This window comes from Chionomys nivalis, chromosome 9 (genome assembly GCF_950005125.1).
Source record: "Chionomys nivalis chromosome 9, mChiNiv1.1, whole genome shotgun sequence".
Classification (NCBI taxonomy): Eukaryota; Metazoa; Chordata; class Mammalia; order Rodentia; family Cricetidae; genus Chionomys; species Chionomys nivalis.
The window spans coordinates 750,529-777,780 of record NC_080094.1 but is presented as its reverse complement, the minus strand read 5'-3'; the positions used below and the strand labels follow the sequence as shown (position 1 = coordinate 777,780).

At 51.2% G+C, this 27,252-nt stretch overlaps 3 protein-coding genes across 4 annotated transcripts; 1 reads left to right on the top strand and 2 right to left on the bottom strand.

Moving 5' to 3' along the window:
* Positions 1 to 108: 108 nt before the first annotated feature.
* On the top strand, positions 109 to 1,308 carry Ppdpf (pancreatic progenitor cell differentiation and proliferation factor). 2 transcript variants are annotated; one of them, XM_057780107.1, is made up of 5 exons: positions 109 to 259; positions 448 to 529; positions 602 to 679; positions 798 to 894; positions 977 to 1,308. In XM_057780107.1, exons 2-5 carry the CDS (start codon positions 475 to 477, stop codon positions 1,092 to 1,094), a joined length of 348 nt encoding a protein of 115 aa, XP_057636090.1. In that variant the 5' UTR covers positions 109 to 259; positions 448 to 474; the 3' UTR covers positions 1,095 to 1,308. The 2 variants fall into 2 exon arrangements, with proteins under 2 accessions (XP_057636090.1, XP_057636089.1); XM_057780106.1 differs by having other exon boundaries at positions 343 to 529.
* A 3,911-nt stretch (positions 1,309 to 5,219) lies between these two features.
* Ptk6 (protein tyrosine kinase 6) lies at positions 5,220 to 14,755 on the bottom strand. Its single transcript, XM_057781546.1, has 8 exons — positions 14,529 to 14,755; positions 12,132 to 12,253; positions 11,523 to 11,686; positions 10,971 to 11,124; positions 10,350 to 10,511; positions 7,911 to 8,092; positions 7,289 to 7,442; positions 5,220 to 6,563 (listed from the first exon to the last, which is right to left on the bottom strand). Exons 1-8 carry the CDS (start codon positions 14,753 to 14,755, stop codon positions 6,376 to 6,378), a joined length of 1,353 nt encoding a protein of 450 aa, XP_057637529.1. The 3' UTR covers positions 5,220 to 6,375.
* A 3,782-nt stretch (positions 14,756 to 18,537) lies between these two features.
* Srms (src-related kinase lacking C-terminal regulatory tyrosine and N-terminal myristylation sites) lies at positions 18,538 to 24,498 on the bottom strand. Its single transcript, XM_057781829.1, is given in 9 exon segments — positions 18,538 to 18,731; positions 18,984 to 19,140; positions 19,221 to 19,402; positions 19,860 to 20,018; positions 20,119 to 20,260; positions 20,892 to 21,058; positions 21,456 to 21,577; positions 24,097 to 24,476; positions 24,478 to 24,498. Coding segments are annotated over 9 exon segments (1,524 nt in total).
* Positions 24,499 to 27,252: the final 2,754 nt, after the last annotated feature.

Here is a 27,252-nt window from a genome sequence, read left to right as displayed (position 1 = left end):
AAGGTCTCTAGGGCTCAAAGATTTCAGGGATTCCCCCCCCCGTGATAGAGGCGGGGCTTTGCAGCTCGCTCCACCCCCCCGTGACGTGTCTGTTGCCCGTGCAGGCTAGCGAGTAAGTCCGCGCGTGCGCATCGCGCGCGGTTAGTGGCGTCGCGGTCTCCTGTGGGTATTCCTGCAAAATGGGTTCCGTGGCCTAGTGCTCCACGCATTACCACCCGTGATAGTGCGCCGAGGTCCGCGAAGAAGGGTTGCCGCCGAGGTGAGGGCGGCGGCCGGAGGTGGGGGAGGCGCGCGCCTTCTAGGGGCCGGGCACTTACAAAGCGCCTTTGTCTCACCCCGCAGCCGGTCCGGGCTGGTTAGAACCGCTCGGAAGCCCGGCGGCTGACAGGGCCGGGAGGACACGGAGCCCACTCCGCTGTGCGGTGACCAGGCCCACATTTTGCTCAGGTCTCCACAGCGCGCGGGTCCTGAAGGATGGCAGCCATCCCTTCTAGCGGCTCGCTCGTGGCTACCCATGACTACTACCGGCGTAAGTAGCCCCTCGCCGGCCCCGCCCAGAGCTGGGCTAGGGCCTTGTGGCTGACCCCCCTCCCCTCCCCAGGACGCCTGGGCTCCTCGTCCAGCAGCAGCTCCTGCGGAAGTGCAGAGTACCCCGGGGACACCGTGCCCCACCCCCCGGGTGAGTGCAGAACCAGCTGGCCTAAGGGCAAAGTTCACATCCTGAGGTGGGAGGAGTGTGGAGAGGGACAGGACCCCACTGGGATGACAACATCCTTACCCTCCTTTGCTCCTCTCAGGTCTCCCCAAGGCCGACCCTGGCCACTGGTGGGCCAGCTTCTATTTTGGGAAGTCCACCCTCCCATTCATGACCACAGTGTTGGAGTCTCCTGAGCAGTGAGTCCATCTTCCATAAAGTTGCGGGGATGGCCCCAGTTAAAACCAGCTTCTGACTCACTGACTTATTCTCTCCCTGCAGCCCGGCAGAATACCCCCAGGCCTCCAAAAGCCCGATCACCCGTGGCCTGGCTCCTGAAACCATGAAGCAGCAGCCAGTCGTCCATCCTGGCCAGGCCAACACGAAGGCCCCGTCCTGATCTAGCAGAACCACAGCAAACCCAACTTCAGTGGTGCTAGGCCAGAGCCCCACCCATCCACCCCACCCTGTAAACTAGGAAGGTTGTGCAAGCAACAGACACCAGCAGAAGCTAGTGAAAGCACCCCTGTTGGTACACAGTACTGAGCTTTCCTGATCCCGAAACTGTGCCTTGCACCAAGCAGAAAATAAACTCCCAGCAGCCATGCCCCCGCCATGGTATGTTTGAGACATTACTGAATCCAGCCTTTCTTCTTGCTGCACTGCTCCCAGGTCTTCCTGACAGCTTCTTTGAGACCTTTCCTGGTGATATCCCTGGTGAGCTGTCCTTGTAAATTGGCCTGGCCCAAGAATCTGGAGCCTAGGGTAGCAGTTAGCCACTAGGTAGACAGCCCAGGGGAGGCTGGGTCTATGGCTGAGTTTGGGGGCTCTCTGCTGGAGGGAGCCTGTGCCTACAAAGGAACCTGGTGGATGAACTTGCTGTGTGGATGGTTCCCCAAGGTTGGGGATACTGGCATAGACCAAGAGAGGACCCTAGCCACAAGTAGTCTAGCCTTGGAGTAAGAGGGCTGAGGAACCATGAAGGGTGGCTTAAGCCAGCAGGGTAAGGAGTCTTACGTGGGCACATCAGGTCTTCCTGTGCTTTACCCCTCTGCCTAGGGAATCGAGACCTGTGCCTCTGACAGCTGAGCCTCTCTCCTGCCTGCCCTCGGGGTGTCTAGGTGGCTTGTGGGGTGCTGCCCTCACTCCTGAGCAAGCTGAAGGAGGCGGAGGGGCTTCCCACCTTTGATGGACTCAGAACCAGAAATGTGGCCCACTCAGGCTGAACTGTGCAGACAATGCTGATTGCAGCTGCTCATTGTCAGAGCTGGAATACAGCCAGCAGCTCCAGGCAGCATGCAGCATTGTTCCATCTTCCCATAGTTCCCTCCCCATAGGCTTCTGGTCTTCAGACTGAAGTCCCAAGGATTTCCCATTGGTGAGTTGTGGTTTCTCTGAAGTCCTGTACAACCAGCCAGCAGAGCTGGGATGTGAATATTTTAGTGACTGCAGAACGGTTAGAAAACAGTTGGGAATAGCCATATAAAGACTGATCCTGCCGGTGGTGGTGGTGCACACCTTTAATCCCAGCACTTGGGAGGCAGAGGCAGGCAGATCTCTGTGAGTTCGAGGCCTGGTCTACAAGAGCTAGTTCCAGGACAGGCTCCAAAGCTACAGAGAAACCCTGTCTCCAAAACAAAACAAAAAAAATTATTAAACTCAGGTTTTTTTTTTGTTTTGTTTTGTTTTTTAAAAAAGTGATCCTAAGAGAATAAAGGAAAGAAGTTGGGATCCAGTCTGGTTCTCGGATGGTAAAACCTCAGAACAGATGGGCCTGGTGCTGGGTGCCCTGCAGCTTCTGGAATAACCTGCTATGATTTCAGACAAAGTAGGGCAGGTCTGTTTGCTCTTTCTGTTGGTTTACACTATGCAGCAAAAACAGTGCTGGCAGGCACCTGTGTTTGATATCGGGACTTTGTTCTCAGAATCTCAGGTCAGACTTTGAAAGTGTGTTCAGGCCAGGCAGCTACATCCATGGTCTTTGCCGGCAGCACATGTGGGTTTGGGTCACTCCCTCTTCAAAAAGCCCCCGTGGCTTGTAAAGTCATATTTTTCTCACAGTGAGGCAGCCAGGCCCGTTCTTCCCACAGACCTTGCCACCATGGAGTCACCCTCTGTTACTAAAGTTATACTGTCTACCTGGAGCTGAGGAAATAGCCCAGTTGAGAAAGGCTTACCCTGCGGACATGAAGACCTGAAAACTTAACTTGACCTTTGGGATCCCCATGAAAGCCAGATGTAGCAGTGCTTGTTAGCCTCAGTGCTGGGGATGCAGGTTCTTGAGGTGGGCGAGCCATCTACCCTAGTCTAATTGGTGAGAGATCCTTTCTCTTAAAGTGACACCTGCCTGCCTGAGCAACAACATCTGAAATGTCCAACGCAAAGTACCTGGTGACACACAAACTCCTGAAAAATAGGAAGGAGAAAGATACATACCTCACCTTTCACAAGGAAAGGGAAAAGATTTCCTTTAAAAAAAAAAAACCTACAAAGTTTAAAGTTGTCTTTGAAATACCAGTTCACTCGGCCAGACTTTCCTGGGAATGGCAGTGAGCCCAGCAGATTCATGATAAGCCAGACCATTAAGGCAGTGATTCTGAGAGAGTAGGGACACCTGTGCAATGTAAACATCCTGGGAGAAGTCGTTGGAGACTGAGTTGATACTTTTTTATCTCCAAGAATCAAAGTAAACATTTGTGAAAGAAAATCAAGCCAAGGCTAAGGAGCTGTAACACATGTTTAAGAAAAATAGAATTACGACTGATGACATACCTGGATATACCAGATTTTCGGGAATTTTCTACAGCTCATATGAATAACACCTGTAACAAATACAACCTAAAGGTTTCATGTCTTAGTATTTGACAAGGCTTCTCATAACATCAAATAAGCCTCGTTTAATTGCTGTCTTTTATGAAAAAAGAAATCCAGAGGCTACAAGACCCCTTCTGGAAACTTAAAAGTTTAAAGCAACTTTGTTTTTTTGTTTTTGTTTTGGTTTTTGAGTCAAGATTTCTCTGTAACTTTGGAGCTTGTCCTGGAACTCATTCTGTAGACCAGGCTGGCCTCGAACTCACAGAGAGCCGCCTGTCTCTGTCTCCCGAGTGCTGGGATTAAAGGTGTGCACCACCACTGCCCACCTTTTCAACCAACTTTTAATCGAAGTTAGAAGAATCGACTCTAGAATTTGGCTTTGGAATTATCAAACACTTGATTAGGTATGACCTTAGATATCTTTTTAAGCAAAGTAATAAGATATTTAAAGGAAATCTAGGTTACACATTTGTGAGCAAAACTTAAGAATTCTAAATAGATCTTTTCAGTCCTTGTATACGTGAGATACAATACCAATCCACCAGGCCTTTGGCATCTGAAAAGTATCAACAAGCTGAATTTGGTGGTGCACGCCTTTAATCCCAGCACTCGGTGAGTTCAAGGCAAGTCCTTCAGACTGCACAGCGTCTCAGATTTACTACAGACCCAAACACACCCAGATCCTGCGTCCTGTGTAAAACCGGAGGCCACAATCAGATCAGCTTAAGTTTATGTTTCCTTAGGAATTACCCCAAAGTTGAATAACAAAAATTTCTCAAGCCTGAACAAGCTTAAGGTTGTAAAATGACTTTTATTGTTGAAAGTTTATTTAAACTTTTACCCAGTTTACATTCCTATCCACTCAACAGTTATGGTCATGAAGGTCTCACAAGGTATCAGCACAAAGTTGCTCTTGGTGACTAATCAAGTAAATATCACCAACACCACAGAAGCAAAGACCACCCTGTCATGTCCTTCCTCTGTATGGTGCTCTTGGCTTCCATTTGACTTCAGCATTTTAAATACTCAGTAGAATTAACAAACTTGTTTAAACCCTGGGGGGGGGGACAGCCTATCCTAGTTCAATGATTTTTAACCTGTGGGTCATGACCCCCTTATCAAACCTTTGCCTCCTAAAATACTGCATTATGACTCATAACAGAAGCAAGGTTGCAGTTATGAACTAGCAACAAAAATAATTTTATGGTTGGGGGTCACCATGACATGAGTAACTATTAAAGAGTCACAGCGTTAGGAAGGTTGAGAGCCACTAACTAGTCTATCAGTCAGTGCTGACGACACACCTAAGAACATTATCACATCAGTGCTGACACACCCGAAAACATACCTGTTTTTATTTTACCAACACTTTTTTTTTTCAAGACAGGGTTTCTCTGTTGTAGCTTTAGAGCTTCTAGAACTTGCTTTGTAGGCCATGCTGTCCTCGAATTCACAGAGATTCGCCTACCTCTGCCTCCCAAGTGCTGGGATTAATTTACCAACAGTCTTAAAGATTATTCTAAATCATGATGTTTAAGAATATCTGACCTTGCCGGGCAGTGGTGGCGCATGCCTTTAATGCCAGCACTTGGGAGGCAGAGGCAGGCGGATCTCTGCGAGTTCTAGGCCAGCCTGGTCTACAAGAGCTAGTTCCGGGACAGGCACCAAAGCTACAGAGAAACCCTGTCTAGAAAAAAAAAAAAAAAAAAAAAAATCTGACCTTGTTTCTGTATTTCTGAGAGGACTTAGGAATATTTAATGAGCATTCATCTCTAGACCAGTCTAAACAAGGTTTTGTTTTGTTCTTTTGATGTTTTTGTTGTTTTTATGGAGTTTTGTTTTGTTTTGAGACAGGGTCTCTCTGTGTAGCTCTGGCTGTCTTGGAACTCATTTTGTAGACCAGGCTGGCCTCTAACTCAGAGAGATCTGCCTCCCAAGTGCTGGGATTAAAGGTGTGCGCCACCGTCCTGCTGAGGACTGTATTTTTAAAAGACAGCTTGACTTTACAGGAAGTAGCACAGACAGTGTCATCTCTTGGATTCAGAGAGGACATTTCCTCAAGGGAGGTTGGGGCACATTCACCCGACTTGAGAGGTCAGTCTGAAAACAGCTGGCAGGTTTGTGCTGAGAGGGTTATACCCACTTGCAGTAAGGCATCCTCCGGTAGATGCTTTTGGGGTACTCTCACCCCCTGAGAACTGGGGCCCCAATGTCCAAGCATAAGGAGCTGATACAGAGAGCAGATAGTCTGGCTGGGCTTCAGAGCACTGGAGACGGGAAAGCAGCTTTGGGCCAGAGCCATCTGGGAAGACTCAGGTCCAAACAGAAAGGGGAGGACAGAGGACGGGGCAGAGCATGAGGTCAGTGGTTTTCTACAAAGGGCATTCTGTCTCATGAGCTCAGGACAGAAGCAGCTGTCTCTGAAGGGAAAGGACCTGAAGCTCCAAAACTTGCTCTGTGACACAAGAGTCTGTAGAATTCAGGTGCCAAGGGGTGGGGAGTGTGTGGACAGCTGAGCAGAGGAGTGGCCAAGGATAGGTATGCTCTGGAAGGGACATGCTGCCAAGAACTCCACAGGCCTGTCGCTGAGACTCTTCTTGGGTTCTCTGTCACATGAAGTCTTCACAGGAGAAGGGAGGAAGCCGGGATGGCCTCTTGGATTTTGTGAACTGTCTCCCGGAAGAGGATAGATAGGAACAGAGAATGGCTCCCTCTTCATTCTTTCCTTTACAGCATGGAGTATCTGAGGTATGCTTGGTATGTTTGCTATTCATCTCTGCAAACTAAAGGATGGTGCACAGCTTCGGTGGAGGTCCAGGATAATCATGAAGCCCCTCTTCCATGGGTCCTGGCCACATCCAAGGAGCTCAGACCAGGTTCTCATACCAGCTGGTGTCGGAGAGCTTCTCACACAGGGCTTTGAAGCAAGGTCTCTGTTTGGGGTCTGGGCTCCAGCAGCTGAGCATCAGCTTGTGCATGGTGGGCGGGCAATCCTGGGGGCATGGCATGCGGTAGCCGGCATTCACCCTCAGGAAGGCCTCATGATTGGACATGCCTGTGGCCCATGGAAGAAGAGAAATGAGAGCTAAGAAGCTGGTGTCCACCCTCCAATCCCTGAAAGCTACACCCAGCTGCCTTTGGCCCCTCCCTGAATGCTGTCTCCAACAAGAATGACCACCACTATGCTCTGAACATTTTCTAGCACACTGTGGCTGTTGCCTTCCCTGAGGACAATGTCTCCAGGAAGTGATCTCAGCAGCAGCTCCTGGATGCCCAAAGAATAGAACAGGGGTGGGGCTCTGGTTGAGGCTCTAGAAAGTACCTCCTGTTATATCTGTCAGCCATTCAAGACCTGTGATGGAGGAATTACTTTTATTTAATAAAGAAACTGCCTTGGCCCATTTATAGGCCAGCCCTTAGGTGGGTGGAGTAAACAGAGAGGATGCTGGGAGAAAGAAGCTGAGTCAGGGAGTCGCCATGATTCTCCCACTCCAGACAGACGCAGGTTAAGATCTCCCTGGTAAGCCAGCTCATGGTACTACACAGAATATTAGAAATGGGTTAGATCAATATGTAAGAGCTAGCCAATAAGAGGCCGGAACTAATGGGCCAGGCAGTGTTTAAAAGAATACAGTTTCCGTGTAATTATTTTGGTACATAAGCTCGCCATGTGGGCGGCTGGGTGCTGGGGACACAGCCCTGCCACTTATATTACAACAGACCTGCCCCCCACTCCACCTCACTGCATGTCCACATTTGGGGGCATTTTGGGAATAATACCTGGATAGGGCACCAGCCCCTTGCTGAAAATTTCATAGAGGAGAATCCCAAAAGACCAGACGTCAGATTTGATGGAGTAATGCCCTCGGGAGAGTGCCTCAGGTGCTGTCCATCTGTAGGGGACGTTGTGGTTGTGGGAAAGGTAGATGTCCTCCTGTAATAAGATGGCTTGTCGTGGGGCCCTGACCCTAGAGGGAGCTACCGCTTTTACCCTTCCTGTGTAGCATGGACAGGCACGGATGCCAAGATCCTAGTGGGCAGGTGTAAACATGCTGCCTTATCATCTAACCCACTGACACCACCCCACAGCTACCAGAGGTAACTGCCACCAATGCAGCTAGAATCATGGCTAGGCCCTTTGTATCTAAAGTGCCACTTTACAACAAGGGAAGAGCTGCAATGTGTGGGAATAGGAAAAGCTCAATGCATATGGCTGTGTCCAAGGTACCCAGAACTGGGCCAGTGTGGCATAAACAAGGTTGTGGCTGTATGAATGAAGCCATTCCCTTGCCTGTTAACACCACCCTATCGAGAACTCATCTTTCCTGTGGCTGGGTTCAGCTCAAAGCTTGGAAAATAAATCCCCATTCTTGCTTCTGGCTTCTACCTCCGAGGGTCCTACCTTGACAAGCCTGGCCAGCCCGAAGTCCCCCACTTTACAGATATTGTTCCCTGTAACAAGAACATTCCTAGCAGCCAGGTCACGGTGGATGTAATTCTGAGATTCCAGGTAGCGCATGCCCTCAGCAACCTGTGATGCAAAGTCCAGCAGTTCTGAAATAGGCAGGCCTTTCTCACCGGAGTCTGTAGGGTGATAAGAGGCCAAAGTCAGTTGACCAGAGCTCAGTTCTTATTTGCTGGGGCTGTGAAGGCTCCAGCAGAGGGCAGCTGGGCTGGCTTAATTGGAACATAGACAGTCCTAGACCTTCTGCAGTTATGTACTTAGAGACGAAGAGCACACACATACTCTGTCCCACATCCTTTCTGGGAATTATAAAGCAATCTAAGAGCAAAGATGTTGCTGCAAGATGGTCTTGGTGCATGGTAGCCACTGGACTTTCTAGATGGTCCACATCCAACAAGTGTTATGCCTACAAGGGGCATGTGTTCTGTCTCTGAAACACTACTTCCTGCAGAAACCGTTTATGAAACATGTAGACCACACTTTGCTCTTCCAGATGGTAGCAATATGTTAATACATATGTCCCAGACACGATTGCCCTACACGTGATACTTATATCCCAGGCATGATCGATTGCTCTGTATGTAATACATATGCCCCAGGCACGATTACCCTACACGTGATACATATGCCCCAGGCATGATCGACTGCCCTACACGTGATACATATGCCCCAGGCATGATCATTGTCCTACATGTGATACATATGCCTCAGGCATGATCGATTGCCCTACACGTAATACATATGCCCCAGGCATGATACATATGCCCCAGGCATGATCGATTGCCCTACACGTGATACATATGCCCCAGGCATGATCAATTGCCCTACGCTGCCCCATTCCCTTTCACTGATGTGTGAAGCTGGGCAACATCATTGCACTGCATCTCAGCTGATGGAGACAGTCTGGTTTTGTGTTGAAGAAAGCAGACAGGGTGTCGTCCTCTTGTGGGTGAGAGGAGTTGTGTGAGGGTGTGTCTGTGCCGCATGTGAGCGTCTATATTTGTGTGTGTCGGTGTTTTACATGTGTTTGTGTATCAGTGTGTATAGTTGTGACAGGACAGCAGGTCTCAGGAGAGAGGGGCTGGTGGGCAGAAGCAGGTCACCAGCAGGCTACACAGAGCCTATAGCAGTGACCTCAGTTAACTGTGGGTATAGAGATTGTGGACAGGTGTTCTTTTCTGTACTTATCGGTACCTTTTCAAACTTTATGATCGGCCATTGGTAGATTCGTCATAGTTTAAGTCATTTGCTTTTCTTCTTTGTCATGTATGTATAAGGTGTATGTGGACATGTGTGGAGGTCAGAGGACAATCTTGGATGTTAGACTTCACGACTGACAATCACGAGGAGGGTTTTTGTTGTTTGCTGCAGAGCCAGAGAAAACAAGGATTCTCCCATTTCCTCCCATCTCACTGTAGGAGCCTTGGGATAACAGGCTGCTTCCATGCTTGGTTTTACATTACATCTAGACATTGAAAATGCAGGTCCTCATGCTTCCATAGCAAACACTGTACCCACCCACCAAGCCATCTCCCCAGCCATTTGGTTTTTTGTTTTGTTTTGTTAATTTGTGTGTATGAAGGGATGTAGTGTGTGTGGTGTGGTGCATGTACTTGTTACTATGGGTACATGCACATGTATACATGTGTATGCCTTTCCTTGATCTCCATCTTTAGGGTTTTTTTTTTTTTTTTTTTTTTTTTTGGTGGTGGTGGTGGTGGTGGTGAGCAGGGATTCAAGACAGGGTTTCTCTGTGTAGCTCTGGCTGTCCTGGAACTTCTCTGTAGACCAGGATGGCCTCGAACTCAGAGTTCAACCTGTCTCTGAGTGCTGGGGTTAAAGGCATGTGCCACTATGCTCGGCTTCCCTCTTTGGTTTTTAAATATATTTTATGTATCTGAGTATTTTGCCTGCATGTATGTCTGTGTACTGCATGCATGCCTGGTGCCTCCAGAGGCCAGAAGAGGGTGTCAGATCCCTTGAACTAGAATCATGGGTAGTTGTGAGCCAGCATGTGGGTTCTGAAAACTAAACTCTGGTCCTTTGTAAGAACAATAAGTGCCCTAAACTGTTGAGCCACCTCTCCAGTTCCAACCCAACCAACCAAGGCTTTAAAAAAAAAAAAGAAAAGAAAGAAAAAGTATCTTTTTAAACCAGAAAGCAACAAGGTCATCTGGGAACTCCCAGCTGTTTTGTGTGGGTCAGGCAGGGATGGGTGGGGTCTGCATATCTATGTGTGTGTCTGTGTGTGTCTCTGTGTATGTGTGTGTATCTGTGTGTGTGTGTCTATGTGTGTCTGTGAGTGTCTCTGTGTGTGTGTCCTGCTGCCTCCAGCACTTTCGCCTCAGGGAAAGGAAGATGGAGCTTGCCACTTACCCCGCAATAACTGCAGCAGATTCCCCTTGGGCATGAGCTCCGTGATGATGTAGACCGGATCCCCTGCAGATGCCACAGCGTACAGTGCCAGGATGTGTTTGTGCCGCAGCTTCTTCATGGCCTGGATCTCAGACTGGAAGGTGTGCTGGTGTAGAAGGTTGTCTGAGAGACACCAGTCTCAGTGAATACAGCCCTTGACCTGTGCCCCAGGAGGAGCTAGGGCCTCCTGAAACAGCTCAGGAAATATGGACAGCCTAGGAAAACAACGGCTAAAGCCCCCACCACCAAGGCCTCAGTGCCCCAAGCCTGATGTATCCATCTGCCCTCCTATGCCCCACCTGGCCACAACCGCCAAAGTCAACATTTCCCAGGTGGATGTTTTCAAGGTCTTGGCTGACCTGATGTTTGAGGTATTGGGTATAAACCTGAGGGCGAGGCTGGGATTCTGGGTGAAACTCAAACTTCCTGTGACTTGTTTCAATAAAAAATGGGTACAGGTGGAAGAAATGACCCCCACCATGATGCAGGTGCCCAGTCAGTATGTTGGGATGCCCTCAGTGTGATGTGATTAGACGTGCCCACTGACAGGGCTAGGAGGGAAGTAGCATGTGACCCTCTCACCTTTAGAGATCACCTTCACAGCCACACGGATCTGGTCTTTCCAGAGCCCTTCGAAGACCTCCCCAAAGTAGCCAGCCCCCAGCTTCTTACAGAGCGTGAACTCCTCCCTTGGCCTCTCCCAGTCATCCCAGTGGGGCAAGGGCTCAGATTTTTGCTAGAGAAACAGAAAGGGTGGTGGTGGTGGTAGGAGTGATAGCTGGGTTTATCTTCTGTCTTCAGGAAGGGTTTGCTCTGAACCCCACGATAGGAGCCCTGTTTATCTTTAAATTTAGAGATACATTCAGCGTAGTAATATCCGAATGTCTTGCGTAAAAATGCAGCTGTCTTCATCCACCAAGGTTGATAATCTCCCTCAGGCAATTGGTCACTGACCCTTGTCTTCAGGCTTATCAGGGGTCAGGACTTGGCAGGAGCACAACTGAGCTCTGGTGAGCCAGTGTAATAAGAGTGACAGTCAAGAGGAATGCCATCTTCAGAGCCCCTCCTGCCCCCACATTGTACTCCACTTGTCTGACCCCAAGCAACTGTGTCACAGAGGAGCCAATGGCCTACCTTACAGCAGGGCATGGTCAGTTTCAGGCCGTGGGACAAGCTCTGGGTCTTGTGGTAGTCCACAAGCTCAGACAGGCCGGGAAAGGACACCGCCTCATTCAGGTGCAGCCAGCCCACGTCATCCCTCCAGATCCTGTAATGTCGCACGGCCTGAGTGTCCCGCACTGGGGTGGGTGGCCGGCAGAAAGAGGCATAAGCAGGCATCCTACCTTGGATGTCCCCCACTTTTCCTGCCCCTGATCCCACCCTGAACACTGCTTGCCCACGGCTACCTGGCCCTCCTGTCATAAGCCATGGCTGCTCTGTTTCCTGCACTCCTAGTGCAGGAAATTATTGGGCCGTGTGTTCAGTGGAACACCTGTGGAGCCCTGGCTGCCGTGACACACACAGGACATGCCAGAAAGCACAGGGAAACAACCCAGCGTGAAGAGCCCCCGGCTTTCTGTTCCCAAAGACAGAAAATGAGTAGCTGGACCACAAGGAGAAGTCAGGGCTTCCAATGGAAGAGAAAGATGTCCCCGACTTCACAGTCAGAAGAAAGGCAGATGACCGTGCGGTCGGGAGAGCCTCAGAGCTAGCACAGGTGAGGGGAGGCCTGAGAAGCAATACCAGAAAGGACATAGTCTGCTCCTGGCTTCTTGCTGACTCTGACCAGGAAGGCTCCCTTTGAGTTGTCCTCAGCCTGAAGCCTGTCCATGGCCTCTAAGCGGGAGATGCAACCAAAGAACCACCTGCAGGGGAGAAAGTCAACCTCAGCCTCTTGATCCTCACCCCAGCCCCACATCCACCCAGTTTCTCAACTATCTAACCCTTGCCATGTCCATCTGAAGTCCTATCTACCCCTGGCTCCCAACTAAGCTGCCTCTCTCCCATGCTGCTCCCAACCCTGCAGAGGCCTTTGGGCCCATTGTGGACCCCGAAAATCCTAAATGGCTGGCTCTGGACACCAGGTCCGTGTGACCCGGAAGTAGAATGGGAAAGCACTGCCTATCATCCTGCTCTGGACGATGACCACCTGTGTATCAGTCCACCCCACCCCCAAAGGCTTATGGTTCCATCATGTGGATGTCTCTTAACAGGTCGTGGGACCAGACCTGTTATGGAAGCTGCTCATTCATTACCTAGCTGCCCAGACTCAAAATAATCACACAGAAACTATATTAATTAAAACACTGCTTGACCAATCACTTAGACATATTGCCAGCTAGCACCTATATCTTAAATTAACCCATTTCTATTATTCTGTGTATTACCACGAGGCTCGTGGTTTACCAGCAAGGTTCCAGGGTGTCTTGTCTCCTTCTGCAGCTACATGGCATCTCTCTGACTCCACCTATTCTCTCTCTCTCCCTATCTATCTATCTATCTATCTATCTATCTATCTATCTATCTATTTATGTATTCCAGCCTGGCTATATTCTGTTAAGCCATTGGCTGAAAGCAGCTTCTTTATTAACCAATGACAATAAAACATATTCACAGCATACAGAGGGGAATCCCACAACACAGACCTACAGATCCCAGCCTTGGCCCAGAAGTAGATGGGAGAGGGACCTCACCAGCTCCCCAGGGCTGCTTCCTGGCTTATACTTTCATACACATGTTCACATAATCACATAGCCATTTGCTTATGTGCACAGACACACACACCCATCCATGCACTCGCATCTGCATGCTTACACAAGTATGCACATGTACCGTTAAGCACAGCCTTATGTACTTGCATAGACACAGTGGCACATACTCTCCCATTCAAAAGTGTTTCTACATGCTAGCTTCCAACACAAGGGCTGGACATGCCTGAACTGAACTACAGGTGAAAGTTCATAGGTCATTGGAATTCCATAGGTCATCTCTGCCCATGGAGTCTCCAACTCCCTCAAGAGTGGTTGGAACATGGGCTCCAGAGGGAGCCCAACATTCAGCTCAAACTCTTGAAGTTCTCATCTCTCCCACTGACCCCTCTGACCACTTGGCCGCCTCTGCTTTGCTCTTCTGACTTCTTCACCTGTGTCAGAGTCTCAGCACCTCGGGGCCTTTGCTCTTTCTATAGTGGCCACTTCTCTATATAGGATCCGTTCTTTCTCCTCCCCTTCCCTCACCACAGGACCTCACTACGTAGACCAGACTGCCCTTGTATTTACAGATCCATCTGCCTTTACCCCCTGAGTGCTAAAGGCATGTGCCACCATCTAATTCCTCTCGGTCTTTCATGTACACCACCCATCTACCTTGTTCCCATCATGAGCCCATCTCTGAAACTGTCATAGGTACCGTTTACCACTGTTTTTTGTCTCCTTGTGTGCTCATAGTCTTCCACTGAGCACAATAGGTGCTCATTGTGAGATGAGGAGTTAGGGAGGGGGACGGGAGGAGCAAAACAAGAAACCCCTCCTGCTGGACCCTTCCCAACCTTAGCCCAGAGCAATTGGGTGGCTGTGGGCAGTGCCCACACTAGGCACTACTGTAATTCCTCAAAGCCTCTAGGGGCTCAGGTATGTGGCCAGGAACAGTGGACTAGGGTTCTTGAGGGAACATGAAGATACATACCACCGTGTTTGTATGTACCCCCATGTACCCAAACATGTGATAGGAGATACATAGGCGTGCCCCGGTAGCCTTCGGTTTCCCGTAACTAGGTCGCACATCTGGTTCTGACTGCTTGGAAAGTGAGCACTTTACACCTCCAACAGCTCTTGAATTCCCACACAGATCTTGTCCCTTACAGCCAGCATCCTAAAAATCCACACTGGGCCCTTCTGTCCTGAGTCCTAGCAGAACAGTACTTATGGCTGGAAAGTAGGCATGGGTGGGTTCAAAGGAGAGGCCCCATTCCCCAGTCAGTGCCACACAGAGGCACAGCCCCATTGGCAACCCTTGTACCAGGATGTTAAGAATCAGGGTATGACCAACTGAATGTCTAGCTAGGATCTTACACCCTCTGACTTCCTCAGTCCATCCCAATTCCCACCCCTCCCCCTGTACCATCTCTCCAGGATCACTCACGGCTCAGACTCCACAGTTTTCTTCTCAGCCAGGTAATCGTGGGGCACATAGCCCTCAGCCAAGGCCTTGCCTGCCGCATCCAGCAGGGTGGCCCACCACCACTTTTCTTCCTTCCTGGTGACATGCAGGAGGTCTCCTGCCTGAAAGCTCAGTTCATCATCTGTTCGCGCCTTGAAGTCACAAAGGCCTATGTACTTAGGGCCCGGGTAGTCCTTGTCCCGAGACATTATGGCAGGCTCGATGGCAGAGTCAGCTGTGAGCTGTTCGTAGACACCTGCTGCTGGGAGGGACAGGCAGGATTTTCCCCAGCAAACTAGTCACACCTACTTCCTTATGACGGTCAGGAGAGCAGCCTCTCCTAGTACCCATTGGAGATGGACTCTTGTGTCTCCACCCCAAAGGACCTTCTGGCCCCTGTATGTCCTTTTGTCCTCAGGATCAAGCCATGCTGGGTGTTCACACTCGTCTCCAGTGGAAGTCTGCCATCTAAACAACCTCTTTACAAGGTCCGATCACAGTTAAAAGGAATAGCCCACTAGACGGTGAGCATACAGCTATCAGCTGAGCTCTCAACCCCTGGGTGTGAGTCTTAGAGCCAAAGAATGAGGAGGGGAGCGGTGGAGGGAAATCTCAAGGACGGTGGGCAGGCTGCTAGAACACACAAGGAACAGAGTTGAAAGCCAGGAGCTGCCTTTTCTACAGAGAAACCCTCCCACACTGACTGGTGCCTCCTGCCAATGGGGAAGGCTTCCCTCCTGTGCACACACTAACAGATACTGAGAGTTATGAAGGACTCGACAGTCCCAACAGCCACCTCCCTGGATAGGTGTCCACCCACCAGACACTGGCAGGACTAGATCTAGGGATGGCATCAAGAGAATCAGGTAAGACCTGCATTGGAGACAAGGGTGGGAGGGGCCTAGGTGAGACTTGTGAACCAAGAGAGGACATACCCCAGCCTGAGCTGCTACTCTGCTCTGACTCCTTTGAGAACCTCAGATGCCCATGTATAATGAAGCCCCCCCCCAGGACAGCATGCTAGACCACATGCTGACAGCTGGGAACACAACAAAAGCCAAGGGATATGAAGGCATAAACGTCCGTGTGGGTTATGGGATGGTTTTAGAGGGCTTCCTGGTATCTTCTGACTTGTCTGTAGACCATAGACATCAGCTCAAGAAGCAGGCACCGTCCTGTCTTCCCAGATAAGTACACAAGAGGGCAACCATAGAAGGTGAGGAATGACTAAGAAGTGCCCACACCACCGGGGCCTCTGCAACCCCTCCTCCCTCTTTCCCAACCTTCCCTCCTGCTCTTTGCCTCTACCTACCCCCCACACCCCTCCCAGGCCCCTTTCAACTCACCTCCCATGTTTCCCCAATTTCTGGCAGCCCTGCTTGTGATTGTTCCAGTCTTCCTAACTGCCCCTTCTCCTCCCATTAAACCTTTAAAACTCCAAAGATTCCCTATCTCCAGAGGGACCCTAACTGCCTTTCTCATTCCGGCTGGTCAGTTGTGTCCACTATGGGGTGCTCCTATACAAAAGGACAGCCACAAAGAGGGGTGGGAAGGGAATTTTAAGAATGTGTAACATGGGAAATAACACTTTGTGATCCAGCTGCCCTCACTCCCCCTGACTGACAGCTGAACTTCCTTGTGGTCTGTAATTGACAAGGATGTTTGTGTTCTTTCTGGCCGGTGGGTCTCCACAGAAGGAGTAGAGCTATAAAAGGTTGCTGGGTAAAATAAAGGTTGCTGTTCTTCCACCTGAAAAGAAGCCTCTGTGTCTCAATCCCGGCACCCCCTGCCAGTCTCGGCTATCCAGGCTGCAGCACTATTTGAATCTTTTTCTTCCCTTTTTTTTTTTTTAAAAGGCAGGGAAGCATGTGAGAATGCTGCTGCTTCATGCTAAGGATCAAACCCTGGTCCACATTCATGCTAACAATCTACCAGTGAGAACTGGGCCAGGTCTTGGATTTTCTTTTTTTGAAGAGCTATAGAACGACTCCCCCACTTCCTAATAGGATTAAGGACAGCAACATGTATTACTTAGTAACTTCACACCAACCCAGCCCAACTCAGTTCCCATAAGGTGTGGGAAAGAGGCACTGCAGGAAGAGGAAAGGAGGAAGGATGGTACAGGCAGAGGTCAGTCTCAGGAACTCCGTGGTTGCCTCCCTTGTCTGCTCCAGAGCCCTCGAGTCGTGAGCCTCTGGGTCCAAGCTGTGTCCTCAGATGAGACCATGGGCAGCTCAATGGAAGATACATCGGGTAGCTCAAAAGTCCTTGGCCTCTCCAAGGAGGGCCAAACCTGTTCATCTTTGGTTGACTAAACACACAGGAATGTGCCAAGACCCAGCCAAACCTGCTTCCGTGGCTTGGCCACAATCCCAGCACCATCTTTCTCCCCAGGCTGTGCCATCCTGTCTCTAGTGTCCTCCTGGTTTGACTCATGGTGGCCTCTTAACATCAGAATGCTACCATCTTATACCAGCCCTTGGACCCACATTGCTGCTCTGTGTGCTGGCAAAGCAGGGAGCCCCCCGCAGCCAACTGCCATTTCCAGATTCTTCCCCTCCAGAGATCAGAGCTGCAGGTTAAAGCAGAGAAGCCTCAGTCCAATCCGAACTGCCCCTTCCACTTACAGAGACCAACGTCAACATACTCTGCCGGCCTGGACTCCACAGCTCCTAGGACCATCCAGTTCTGAACCTGTAGCCAGGTTGACTGGGTTCTCACCACCTCCATCTATGATGCAATCCATGCCCTCAGTCCCTCTCATTCAGCCCTGCTTCCCCATGAGAAAGCCCATGACTGGCTAAGCCCCAAACTCTTTGCTGTAACTTAACACGTCACATGTGAAGTTCAGCTCCCAGTTCCCTGTTACCCAACCCACAAATATGGTTGGTGATCATGAACAAACTGGCCTCAGTGGGTGCAGAGCTAGCTCCAAATTCCATTTCCTCTAGGGGACTGCCAGGCTTTCTGCCTTACAGCCTTCTGGATACAGCTTCTGGGAGAATGAAATGGCCTTGGGTCCCTGAGCAAAGGCCCCCTAATCCCCAGGATACTGCTCCTGGTTAAAGTGTTGAGTGACCCAGGACCCAACTTCTCCAGGTGTCACGCTCAAACACAAAAGTGACCCACAGGCGCTTTGCCCCAGAAAGTAGGTTGTCGTCAGAACCCTACCTATATCTCCATCCTTCTGCATCTGGAAAAGACCTAGGAGTTCTGACCACCAAACAACCAGTCTGCCCTTTCTGAAACTGAAGAGCCTTCTGACTTCCTCCCCAGGCAAGGGAGCTGGAAGGGGCTGTTCACTTGGCTCCAGCAATCTTCACCGTTAATATCATGGGGGTCCACACTGTAATGCCGCTTTGGCTCTGGGTGCGATTCAACTCCCATCTTTTAGAGTCTCCAGCACTCCATTCTGGGAACCGCTATGTGAATCCATTTGGAACACGTTTATTGAAGCTGACTGTGTGCCTAAGGTTTGCCCATACCTGTGGGGCAGTGGGCGTGGGCAGGTGAAGCTATTGTCTCCTCTGAGTACCCAGCTCGTACGGCTGAGATACGCTTGGGAACCCTCACACTGGATATTCCATCAAATCCACAGTAAGACTTGAGAGAAATTGGGCTTCTCATCCCTGATCTTAGGAGGGAGCGGGGGAACCCAGAGTGAGGTGAGGGCAGGGAGGAAACAGCTGGCTTTGCTGGAATTCCTTTGTCCAGCACTTTCTTACAGCTCTTCCTTGATGCTTTATCAACACTTTGGAAACACCAGGGATTCAAACAATGCCAGGAGGAGGACATCAGCCCTCACTTCTCAGTGGGTACTCATGACCAGGCCCCGTCTGCATGCATCCATCTGGTGTGTTTGGTTCTCGCAGGCTGTTGCCGTTCCCAGGTGTATAGCATCTCCCGTGTGTGTTAGTAACGAGCGTTCCCTGGGGAGACACCCTTCAGGAAGCAGTTGCCAGAACTGCTGCCTGTGGGGCTGGAGACGTGGTCACGTGAGGCTCAGATGGAGCCGCCTGTGTATCGCGTTCAGCTTCTCCCTCAGCGTGGCGAAGGTGGGACGCTCCTCGGGGCTGCCCTTCCAGCACTCCACCATAAGCACATAGACCTCTGCTGGGCAGGCAGCTGGGCGTGGCAGGCGGTATCCACGGCTGATCTGCTGTAGTGTCTCATGGTTGGTCATTCCTGGTAAGGGGCCAGCGAGAGGGGCCAGGCAGCAGTTGCCTTGATTCTGTCTGGGTGACACCAAAGAGATTCCCCCAACCCCAGCCTCTGCAAGACCTGTCTGTGCTAGTTCTCCAGCCCCTATCCAGGTTATCTTTGGGGATCAGTGACTCCCAGGGCAGGGTATATCTCTTCTCTCAGGGAGGACCCCAGGCTACCTCCCTCTGACTAAACTTGCTATGATGAATTATACTTTCCTCTCGGACGGCTCACCTTCATAGGGACACTGGCCATAAGTGAAAACCTCATACAGCAAGATGCCGAAGGACCAGACATCTGACTTCTGGGAGAAGACACGGTAGTTAGCCGCCTCGGGTGCTGTCCACTTGACAGGGATCTTGGAGCCACTGCTTGGGGAGTAGACATCATCCTGGGGATGAGGGTAATGGTGGGGAACTCAGAGTAACACCTTCCCCTTTGCCGGGGTTAGGAGCCTAGAGCCCCACTGACCTTGAGCAGCCTGGCCAGGCCAAAATCAGCTACCTTGCAGGTGAGGTCATCACCCACGAGCACGTTCCTAGCGGCCAAGTCCCGGTGAACAACACGGCGTTCCTCCAGGTAGCTCATGCCCTCAGCTACCTGGCAGGCAAACCCCAGGAGATGAGGCAGGTTCAGGGCCTTTCCCTCAGGGCCTGCAGAGAGAGGGGTGGGGTGGCGGAACTCCCGAGGGCACAGGCGCTTATACGTACACAATCTTCCTCTGTGCCTTGGCTCCCCCATCTCGGAGGAAGTGAGAGCAGCACTACCTGCTAAGGCCTAGCAGGCAAGGAACAAAATGAAAAGGTAGTCCTGCCCTCACCGCGGGCCCCAGTGCAAGCTGCTTCTTGGCACCTCCCTGGACCCCCAAGAGAGATAGTACTTAACCCAGACTACCCCCAAGGTAGCCAATTGTAGGCCTGGCCCAGACCCTTGGCCTCAATGCCTCTGCTGATCAGAGGCTCAGTAGGACCAGATGTCTGCATCCTAGGCCACATGTGTCCCTTCCAAAGGCCTAAAGATTCTGTTTGGTGGACCCAGGGCTTGAATGCTATCATGAGGGCTGGCAAATGTGGCCGCTGCAGGGTGATTTCGGGGAGGGTATTCACTCACTGCCCAGGTAGACCTGCAGGTTGCCCTTGCCCATGAGTTCAGTAACGATGTAAACAGGTTCACCCAGGGAGCATATGGCGTGCAGTCGGATCAGTCGCTCATGCCTCAAGCTCTTCAGCGCCTCAATCTCCTTGGTGAGGTCTGCCAGTTTCATGTCAGCTGTGGAAAGGATGCCGCTCCAGGACTGTGCTTAGCCACCACTGCCCCAGGCTCCGGGGTCAGAGGGCGGTGCTGCCCAAGCCTGGTAGCAAGGCCTCACCTGATTTGATAACCTTCACAGCCACAGGCATAGAGCCCAGCCACAGGCCTTCCCACACCTCCCCGAAGAAGCCTTCTCCCAGCTTTCTCCGAAGGACAAATTCTGATCGTGGCCGTTCCCACTCGTCCTGAGCCAGGGGCATCTGTGGGAAGGGACACTCGATGTGCTGCCTACGACTCCCCAGCTCCTGTTTGAACCTAGCCTCCCACCCCAGCAACAGGTCTCAGCCTTTCCCTCCCCAGCATTCCCTCACTCCGAGCCCAGTCAGGGAAAAAGGAGAGCCCAGAACTGACCTCCAGGAGGCCAAGCCCAGAGCTATGAAGCTAATTGCTTTGGGGACTTATGTGTCCGCTTTACCAGAGCCGGACATCCGTCTACAAACACTCATTATAACCCCTGGCTAGGCTGTGATTACAGAACCAGAGGAACCAGATTGCTGCCCTGCACCCAGTAATATCAGATACTAGGGGAAACAATATCTCCTCTCTCAGCTTCTGCCCTCGGGACTTGAAGCAGATCTAGGTGCCTTCCCACACTAGCCTTGACTCCTCCTGATGCCCGGCAGAACTGGGTGTATCCTATCCCCCTTGAGGGTCCCCAGTCTTCCAACAGCCTCAGAGGAGATAAAACTGGTGAATGGGGGCAACCCCATCAGAATAAAGAAGCCATTGACACTGGATATTCCCTGGCCAAGTCTAGGCCAGAGGCTTGCCAGGAGACTCTAAGATAGGGTCCTCGGTGGTCCCCAGATATGGAGACTGTCTCAGGTCCACCTGGGGTATGCAGGGCTGCAACAGAGGGTTCTGGATCAGCTTCCAGTTGGTCTTGTAGTAATCGAGCAATGCATCCAGGCTGGGGAAGAGCCGGCCCTCCTGCAGGTAGAGGCCACCACTGGGTGCCATGCAGATGCGGTAGTGGCAGACTTTGGTTGGGGCCCGGACTGGAGACAGAAATAAGTAACAGTGTCTTGGCTGCACCTGCCTCAGATACCCATACCCCAGCATCCCAAGTGGCTCCGCTCAGACTGGCCATGGGGGTCACTGAGGTCAACAATACTCTGTGCAAGAGGGGACATGGGAAGCTACGGGCCACAGGACAGCCAGGGGGGGCCTGGGGACAAAGAGTGTTAAGTAGGTACATGTTGAATGAAATATTAAGTCTGCTAGGTGGTGAATGGAGAAGGTGGGGAGAGAGAGAAAGTAGAAGAAAGGAAGGGAGGGAACTTGTCCATATAAGGGCTTCTAGTATAGGGATTAACCACTCCAAAGTCAAGAAGGTCAAGAGGGTCTGGCCAAGGAGAGCTGAGGATATGAGGTCTTGAGGGGTTGTCTGAGTACCTGACAGGGAATAACCCCCTATGCTGCTTTCGCTGGGCCGGATGAGAAAGGCCCCTGGTGCATTGGCAGGAGACAAGAGCAGCTGCTGGGCCTGAGTTCTGCTGATCCCACTGAAGTACCAGCTGCAAATCCAGGACACAACAGTCATCTCTCAGGCCCAGCCATGTGACCCTGGCAAAGGTGTGAGGCCTCAATGCCCTGCTGCCTCTCAGGGAGAAAATGTGCCCGGTGCCTGAAGCTGAGGTCCTAGGCCACCACCATGAGGTGACCAGAATCTTCTTCACACGGGTATGACTGTCCACTAACCTGGACTACTCATTCTGTTTCTCTAATATAACTCTCGTTCCCTGCTCAGAATGTGACTACCAAGCCTCACAAAAGCTAACATCCCTGGACAAAGATCAACCCCCCCCAACTTGAGACTTTGTTGAGTCCCTGTGGGGGTCCACAGGGAACTGATGTCCTCAGTGGACTGTCTCAGAAGTATCCACAGAGCTGCTAGTACAGCCAGGGAAGGAACCAGGGGTGTTACCTGTCTGGGCATGGCTCATCTGAGAGATTGGCTTACATGGGACCTGGGTAACCCAGAAGAGGAAGACTAAGGCAGGATGGGCAGGATGTTAGCCAAAGCAGACAGTAGAAGGTTAAGGGGGAGAGCATATTCTAAGTACCTCCTACCCTCTGAAGGGCCATGCCTAGGTGGACCAGCCTCTTGGCTGGCTTGGAACTCGCTAAGTAGACAAGGCTGGCCTTGAAGATTCACTTACCTCAGCTTCCAAAAGCTAGAATTAGAAACATATACCACTCTGCCTGGCCACTCCCTTTATTCTTAGGAGCCAGAAACAACCTTAGAAAGACAAAGCCACTCCCAGAGCTACTCCACTGTAGGCACCTCTGCTCCCCATGTCCCAAACAGGGTTCCACAGCTGGTCAACTTCCTATCCAAGCTTTTCCACTTCTGAGAGCTTCCAGGAACCCAGTCTGCTGGGGACCACGGTAATACAAGAAGAGGCCTATGAGCTTAGTCCTTCAGTCCCCTCAGATGGAGGCAAGGTAATAGGGGACACTCAGTGTGACTTGGGTCAGCTCACAAAAGAGCAGACAAGACAGGCCCACTCCGAGGGATACACGGGGAAGAACTGGCATGGCCAGGGTGTGGGCCTGGGCTGGAGCAGGGGGGATGAGCACAGTTGGAACAGAAAGATATTAGCAAATAAGAGGATAGAGGCCAAGGTGTGAGAAGCAGGGTTAGTATTGGCAGGCTGAATGGAGATGAGGGATGGCAAGGATACAGACAGAGCCTGGGCTAGGTAGCAGGCTCAGGAAAGTCCACAAACTCATTTCAGAATCTGGAAGTCTAGACCATTGATGCTTCCTGCCTCTCTACGAAGAACCAGAGCCATTACTTATAGGATCTGTGGGCAGGGAATTGAGATTTTCTGGCAGATGCAGAACCCCTGGGGTAAGGTCCCTTCTCAGGACAACAGGACAAGTCTGGGGGGGGGGGGGGACCAGAAGTGGGAGTTTCTCCAACACAGCCTAGTCCTTCCTTGAAGCCATGACAGGATCCCAGCCACTATGGGATACTGCTGGGCTTCTGCAACAGCCCGATCTGTGGAGGATATGCCTCCAGGGTCTCTCCCTGGATTATAGGGCCAGATGTCTGGGACTAATGACACTGTAAGTGTGGTCAGCTCTTTGATCTTCAGGTCTAGGCCTTCATTAACTCTCCCACTAGTAGCGCTGCCTCCCGGAGCCCAGCCCTGCCTCCCTGCCCGCAGCCCACAGGACCTGTTCATAAGTTCTGTCTCCCACACCTAGGTACCTGAGTCCTTCACTCAAACAGCTACTTGGCCCAGTCTACCCACTGCTGAGGGCCAGCAAGCAGGCACGGGGCAAGTGTCTGGATCCCTTTCTATGGCTCCATTTTACCTACCACACAAAACTTCCTGGGAGGCTGTTACGGCTGAGGGGTCCTCATGAGGTTAGAGATTGATTTGAGCAATGCTAATGCCAGAGGCTGGTATGCAGAGGACTCAGGCCAGGACCAGCTGAGTGCAGAACCAGAGACAGTTTCCTAGACAAACTCTTGAATTTTCAACGGATTCCTGCCCATGACCTCGCTGTATTCCTTGCTGGTATGCAAGATTGGGGCATCAAAACCAGTCTTTCACTGCCAGTGACTGCCCAGCTTTGGAGGCAAAGAGAAGGCTCTCCTCCACACCCACTCACCAAAACAAATCAGAGCTATATCCGCCTCACACTTAGGCTCCATTTGAGGTGGTTGGATGAATATGGATAGATAAGAGGGGCAGGTGAACAATTGGATCTGCCCTGGTTTACAGTGCCTGGAAGTATTGAGGACCCTGTAGAGCCACCTGAAAAGTGGCCCCCAGCTTTCCAAGCAGTGCAATGCTATGTCACTTGGTCTATCCAGCAATTGGTTGCCTGGACTTGCTCAGTCCCCCCTCATCTGTGTAGCTCTTCCTGCCATGCCACACCTGCCTGCTCAGCCCAGTGCCAGCAGGCACTCTATAAGCCCTCCCTGACTGTGAGCAGGTATTTCTTACTCTAAAAACCCTGACGTACTCCACTGGGCACGGCAACCTTTTAGCCCTATCTCCCAAGCCCAGATACTTACGGTTGGTCCGAGGGTGTCTCAGGGGTGGCCTTGGCAAGGTAGGTGACTGGAACCAGCCCAGTACTGGGCGGCCCAGAGAGCCTTTGGGCAAAGATGTAGTCTCCCTCCTCCTTGAGAGCGAAGAGTCTGTCCCCGCGGCTGACGCTTAGTTCCTCTGCACACCGAGCAGTGAAGTCGTAGAGCGCGCGGAAGAGTCGGGCACGTGGGGCGGGAAAGCTGCAAGGCTCAACGGCAGCGGGCTGCTCTAGCACAAGATTGTCGTCGAGTCCCTGGATCCGGGGGATGTCTTCGTCCGGCTCACCGGCTGGCCAGATCTTATCCCAGAAAAAAGACAAGAAAGTGAGCCGCTTCCGGAAGAAAGGCTCCATGCCGAGGGGGCCCCGGTTGTGGACGGAGGCGCATGGAGCCGACTTGGGTCAGTATTCTTCAGTGCTGCCGCTGAGGCGGTTGAACAGGACAGCCATGCACCAAGGAGCCCAGGGTGCGAGGAAGAAACTGGAAAGGCTGGTGGGACGGCCAGGCTACCCCGTGCTTCCTGCCCTCGTCCTTACTCGGCACGGGATGGGAAGTGACAGGTGACACAGACCCTAACCCTAACCCTGGAGGTCATCACAGAGGGCTCCTCAATCAGGCACACAACACGTGTCAGTTTCCTGGATGGTGTATCAATGTGTGGTCCACCCAGGCTGCTCCTCCTATCCTTCCACAGCTGTGTGCGCTGGAGAACAGGATCTCGGCAAGGGTTAAAAGCAGCTGGGCTTGAGATTTGCGCTGCAGTAGGCGAGACGGAGTTGGGCGGAGCCTATGGGAAGGGGCGGGGAGAGGAGGTCCCACAGGAACAAGCTGCCCTTACCTATCCACTCCCAGGCACAGGTTACAGGGGCTCACTCTGCCTTGCTAGCCTGGCTTGTGCAACCAGCAGCCGCCCTAGGACAGTAGGGTCTACAGAGGAGCAGCTCATCACCAGGGGCCAGATTTCTATGAAACACTATTTGGCTTTTAAATGTTAGCTAATTCTTTAACATAACTCTCTCTCTCTCTCTCTCTCTCTCTCTCTCTCTCTCTCTTTCTCACACACACACACACACACACACACATTTCCTACCCCACCCACCACTTCACCCCAACCCCTGCCTGCCACACCACCCTGAACAGGACAGATGCCAGTAGGCATGGGCAGCCAGTCCAACTTAGTGGCCTCTGGGGTAAATGCTCAACATACAGTAAGCTCTTGGCATCCTGGTTCCTGTGTTGAAAAATGGTGATAGTGATCTCAGGGGAATCCGTGAGGTGCCGGGGTACATAGGAGGTGTGGTTGGAATATGATGTCTGAGTCACTTCACAGCCAGGAGATGCTCACTACTACTGCGGAGAAGGGGAGATCAATATCGAGGACTCCAGGTTGGGGATATGGTCAGAATGCAGGCAAAAGGCGGGGATAAGCCTCAGATAGGCTCTCATTGACTCCTAAATTTTCTGTCTGTAATGAAGCAAGCCGCCTGCCACCCAATTTTTCCTGAGTCAGGAAATGGGGACCAAACTCCAGCAAGCTCAGTTCTTGAATATGTTCCTGTTTTAGTCTGAGGAGGGGGGGTCTCACCTACAGACTGCCTGCCCCCTTGCTGGCTTCTCTCTCCCAAACACAGCACCTTAGCACCTGAGTGGTTACTACTAAGCCTCCGTATGTAATTGCTGCTTATACTTCAAACATATCAAACAGGTTCCTTCTCCATCTACCCTAGACAAGCAGAGACTTTTCTCTGAAGAACGCGGGGCAATTTGTAAGTTCCGGTATACCAGGGATACCTATGAACTTACTGGCTTTGTCCTTCCAGCATCCCAGGTAGCTGAATCCTAGTGGGTTTGAGCAGCCAGGAAGGAACAGGAACCCTAAGGCACAAGCTCCATGTCATAGAGATACAGCCTGGTGGGTGTCCAGAAAAAGTAATCATGAATATAAAATTTGGGGGGGTGCCAGAAGAGGCCTCAATGCTCACACCCACCTGCCTCGCTGGATATAAATGGAGATTTTCACACCCAAGTCCTCAGTGTTAACAATGTACCTCCCTGGTAAAAAATTAAGCTTCCTATCTTCAGGTTGAGAAGCCACAGGGAGAACTTCCCTCTGCACTGATCACAGTGAGGTCAGGCCCAGGGCATTGAGTGTAGATTCCTCCTGGATACTCCCTTGCCCCTAAAGCCACTAGGTCCTGGTCTCAGTGACTCAGCACATTCTATGTCTAGCTGAAGCCCAAAGACAGGCTGGTGGTCAAGAGTAGAGGACTCTGCTCTATCCAATGACCTGTTCTCCAGTCCTTGTCCCCAGACCTTTTATCAGCTCAAGGAAATACTGAGAGAGGACAGGAGCCGAGAATTGCTGTCAGAAAAGCCTCAAGGTAGAGGAGTCTTCTTTCTGTTCCTATAGATGAGAAGAGTTCAGTTCTTCCCCAAGATCAGAGAAGGGAGAGAATTTGTGGGATCCAGTTCTCAGAAAAACAAACAAACAAAAAAAGCATCTCACCCATTTTATAGGGGTTTACAATTAAGAGACTGCCTTGAGTCCCTTGAGACTGACTTTTAAATTGTGCTGAGACTCCAAAAAGACTATGAGGACTTTTGAAGATGGACTAAATGCATTTTGCATCATGATATGACCGCAGGCCTGTGGCGGTCAGGAAATGGAATGTGGTGGTTTACATGAGAATGGCCCCATAGGCTCACATAGTTGACCCTTGGTCCCCAGTTAGTTGGATCATTAGGGAAGGATTAGGTTTGCCTTGTAGGAGGAGGTATGTCATGGACGGGAGGGGCTTTGAGGTTTCAAAAGCCCAGCCATCCCCAGTTGGCTTTCTCTGCCTCCATCTTGCAGATAAGAATGTGTGCTCTCAGCTACTGGTCCAGCACCATACCTGCCTGCCCACTGCCACACTCCCTATCATGATGGTCATGATCCCAATAAACTCTTCTAGAAGTGGCCTTGGTTGTGTGGTATCTTGTCACAGCAATAAAAACTAAGACAAGGTATGACTTGGAGACAGGCTGGCCCTGCGGGACTCCCTGACGTGTCTCTGTGGCCACAGACCTTACCCTGTATCGTGGTATAATCTTGTACTTTTTGTATCTGGGAAAAAGGATGAAGGGTAAGTGGGATTGTAG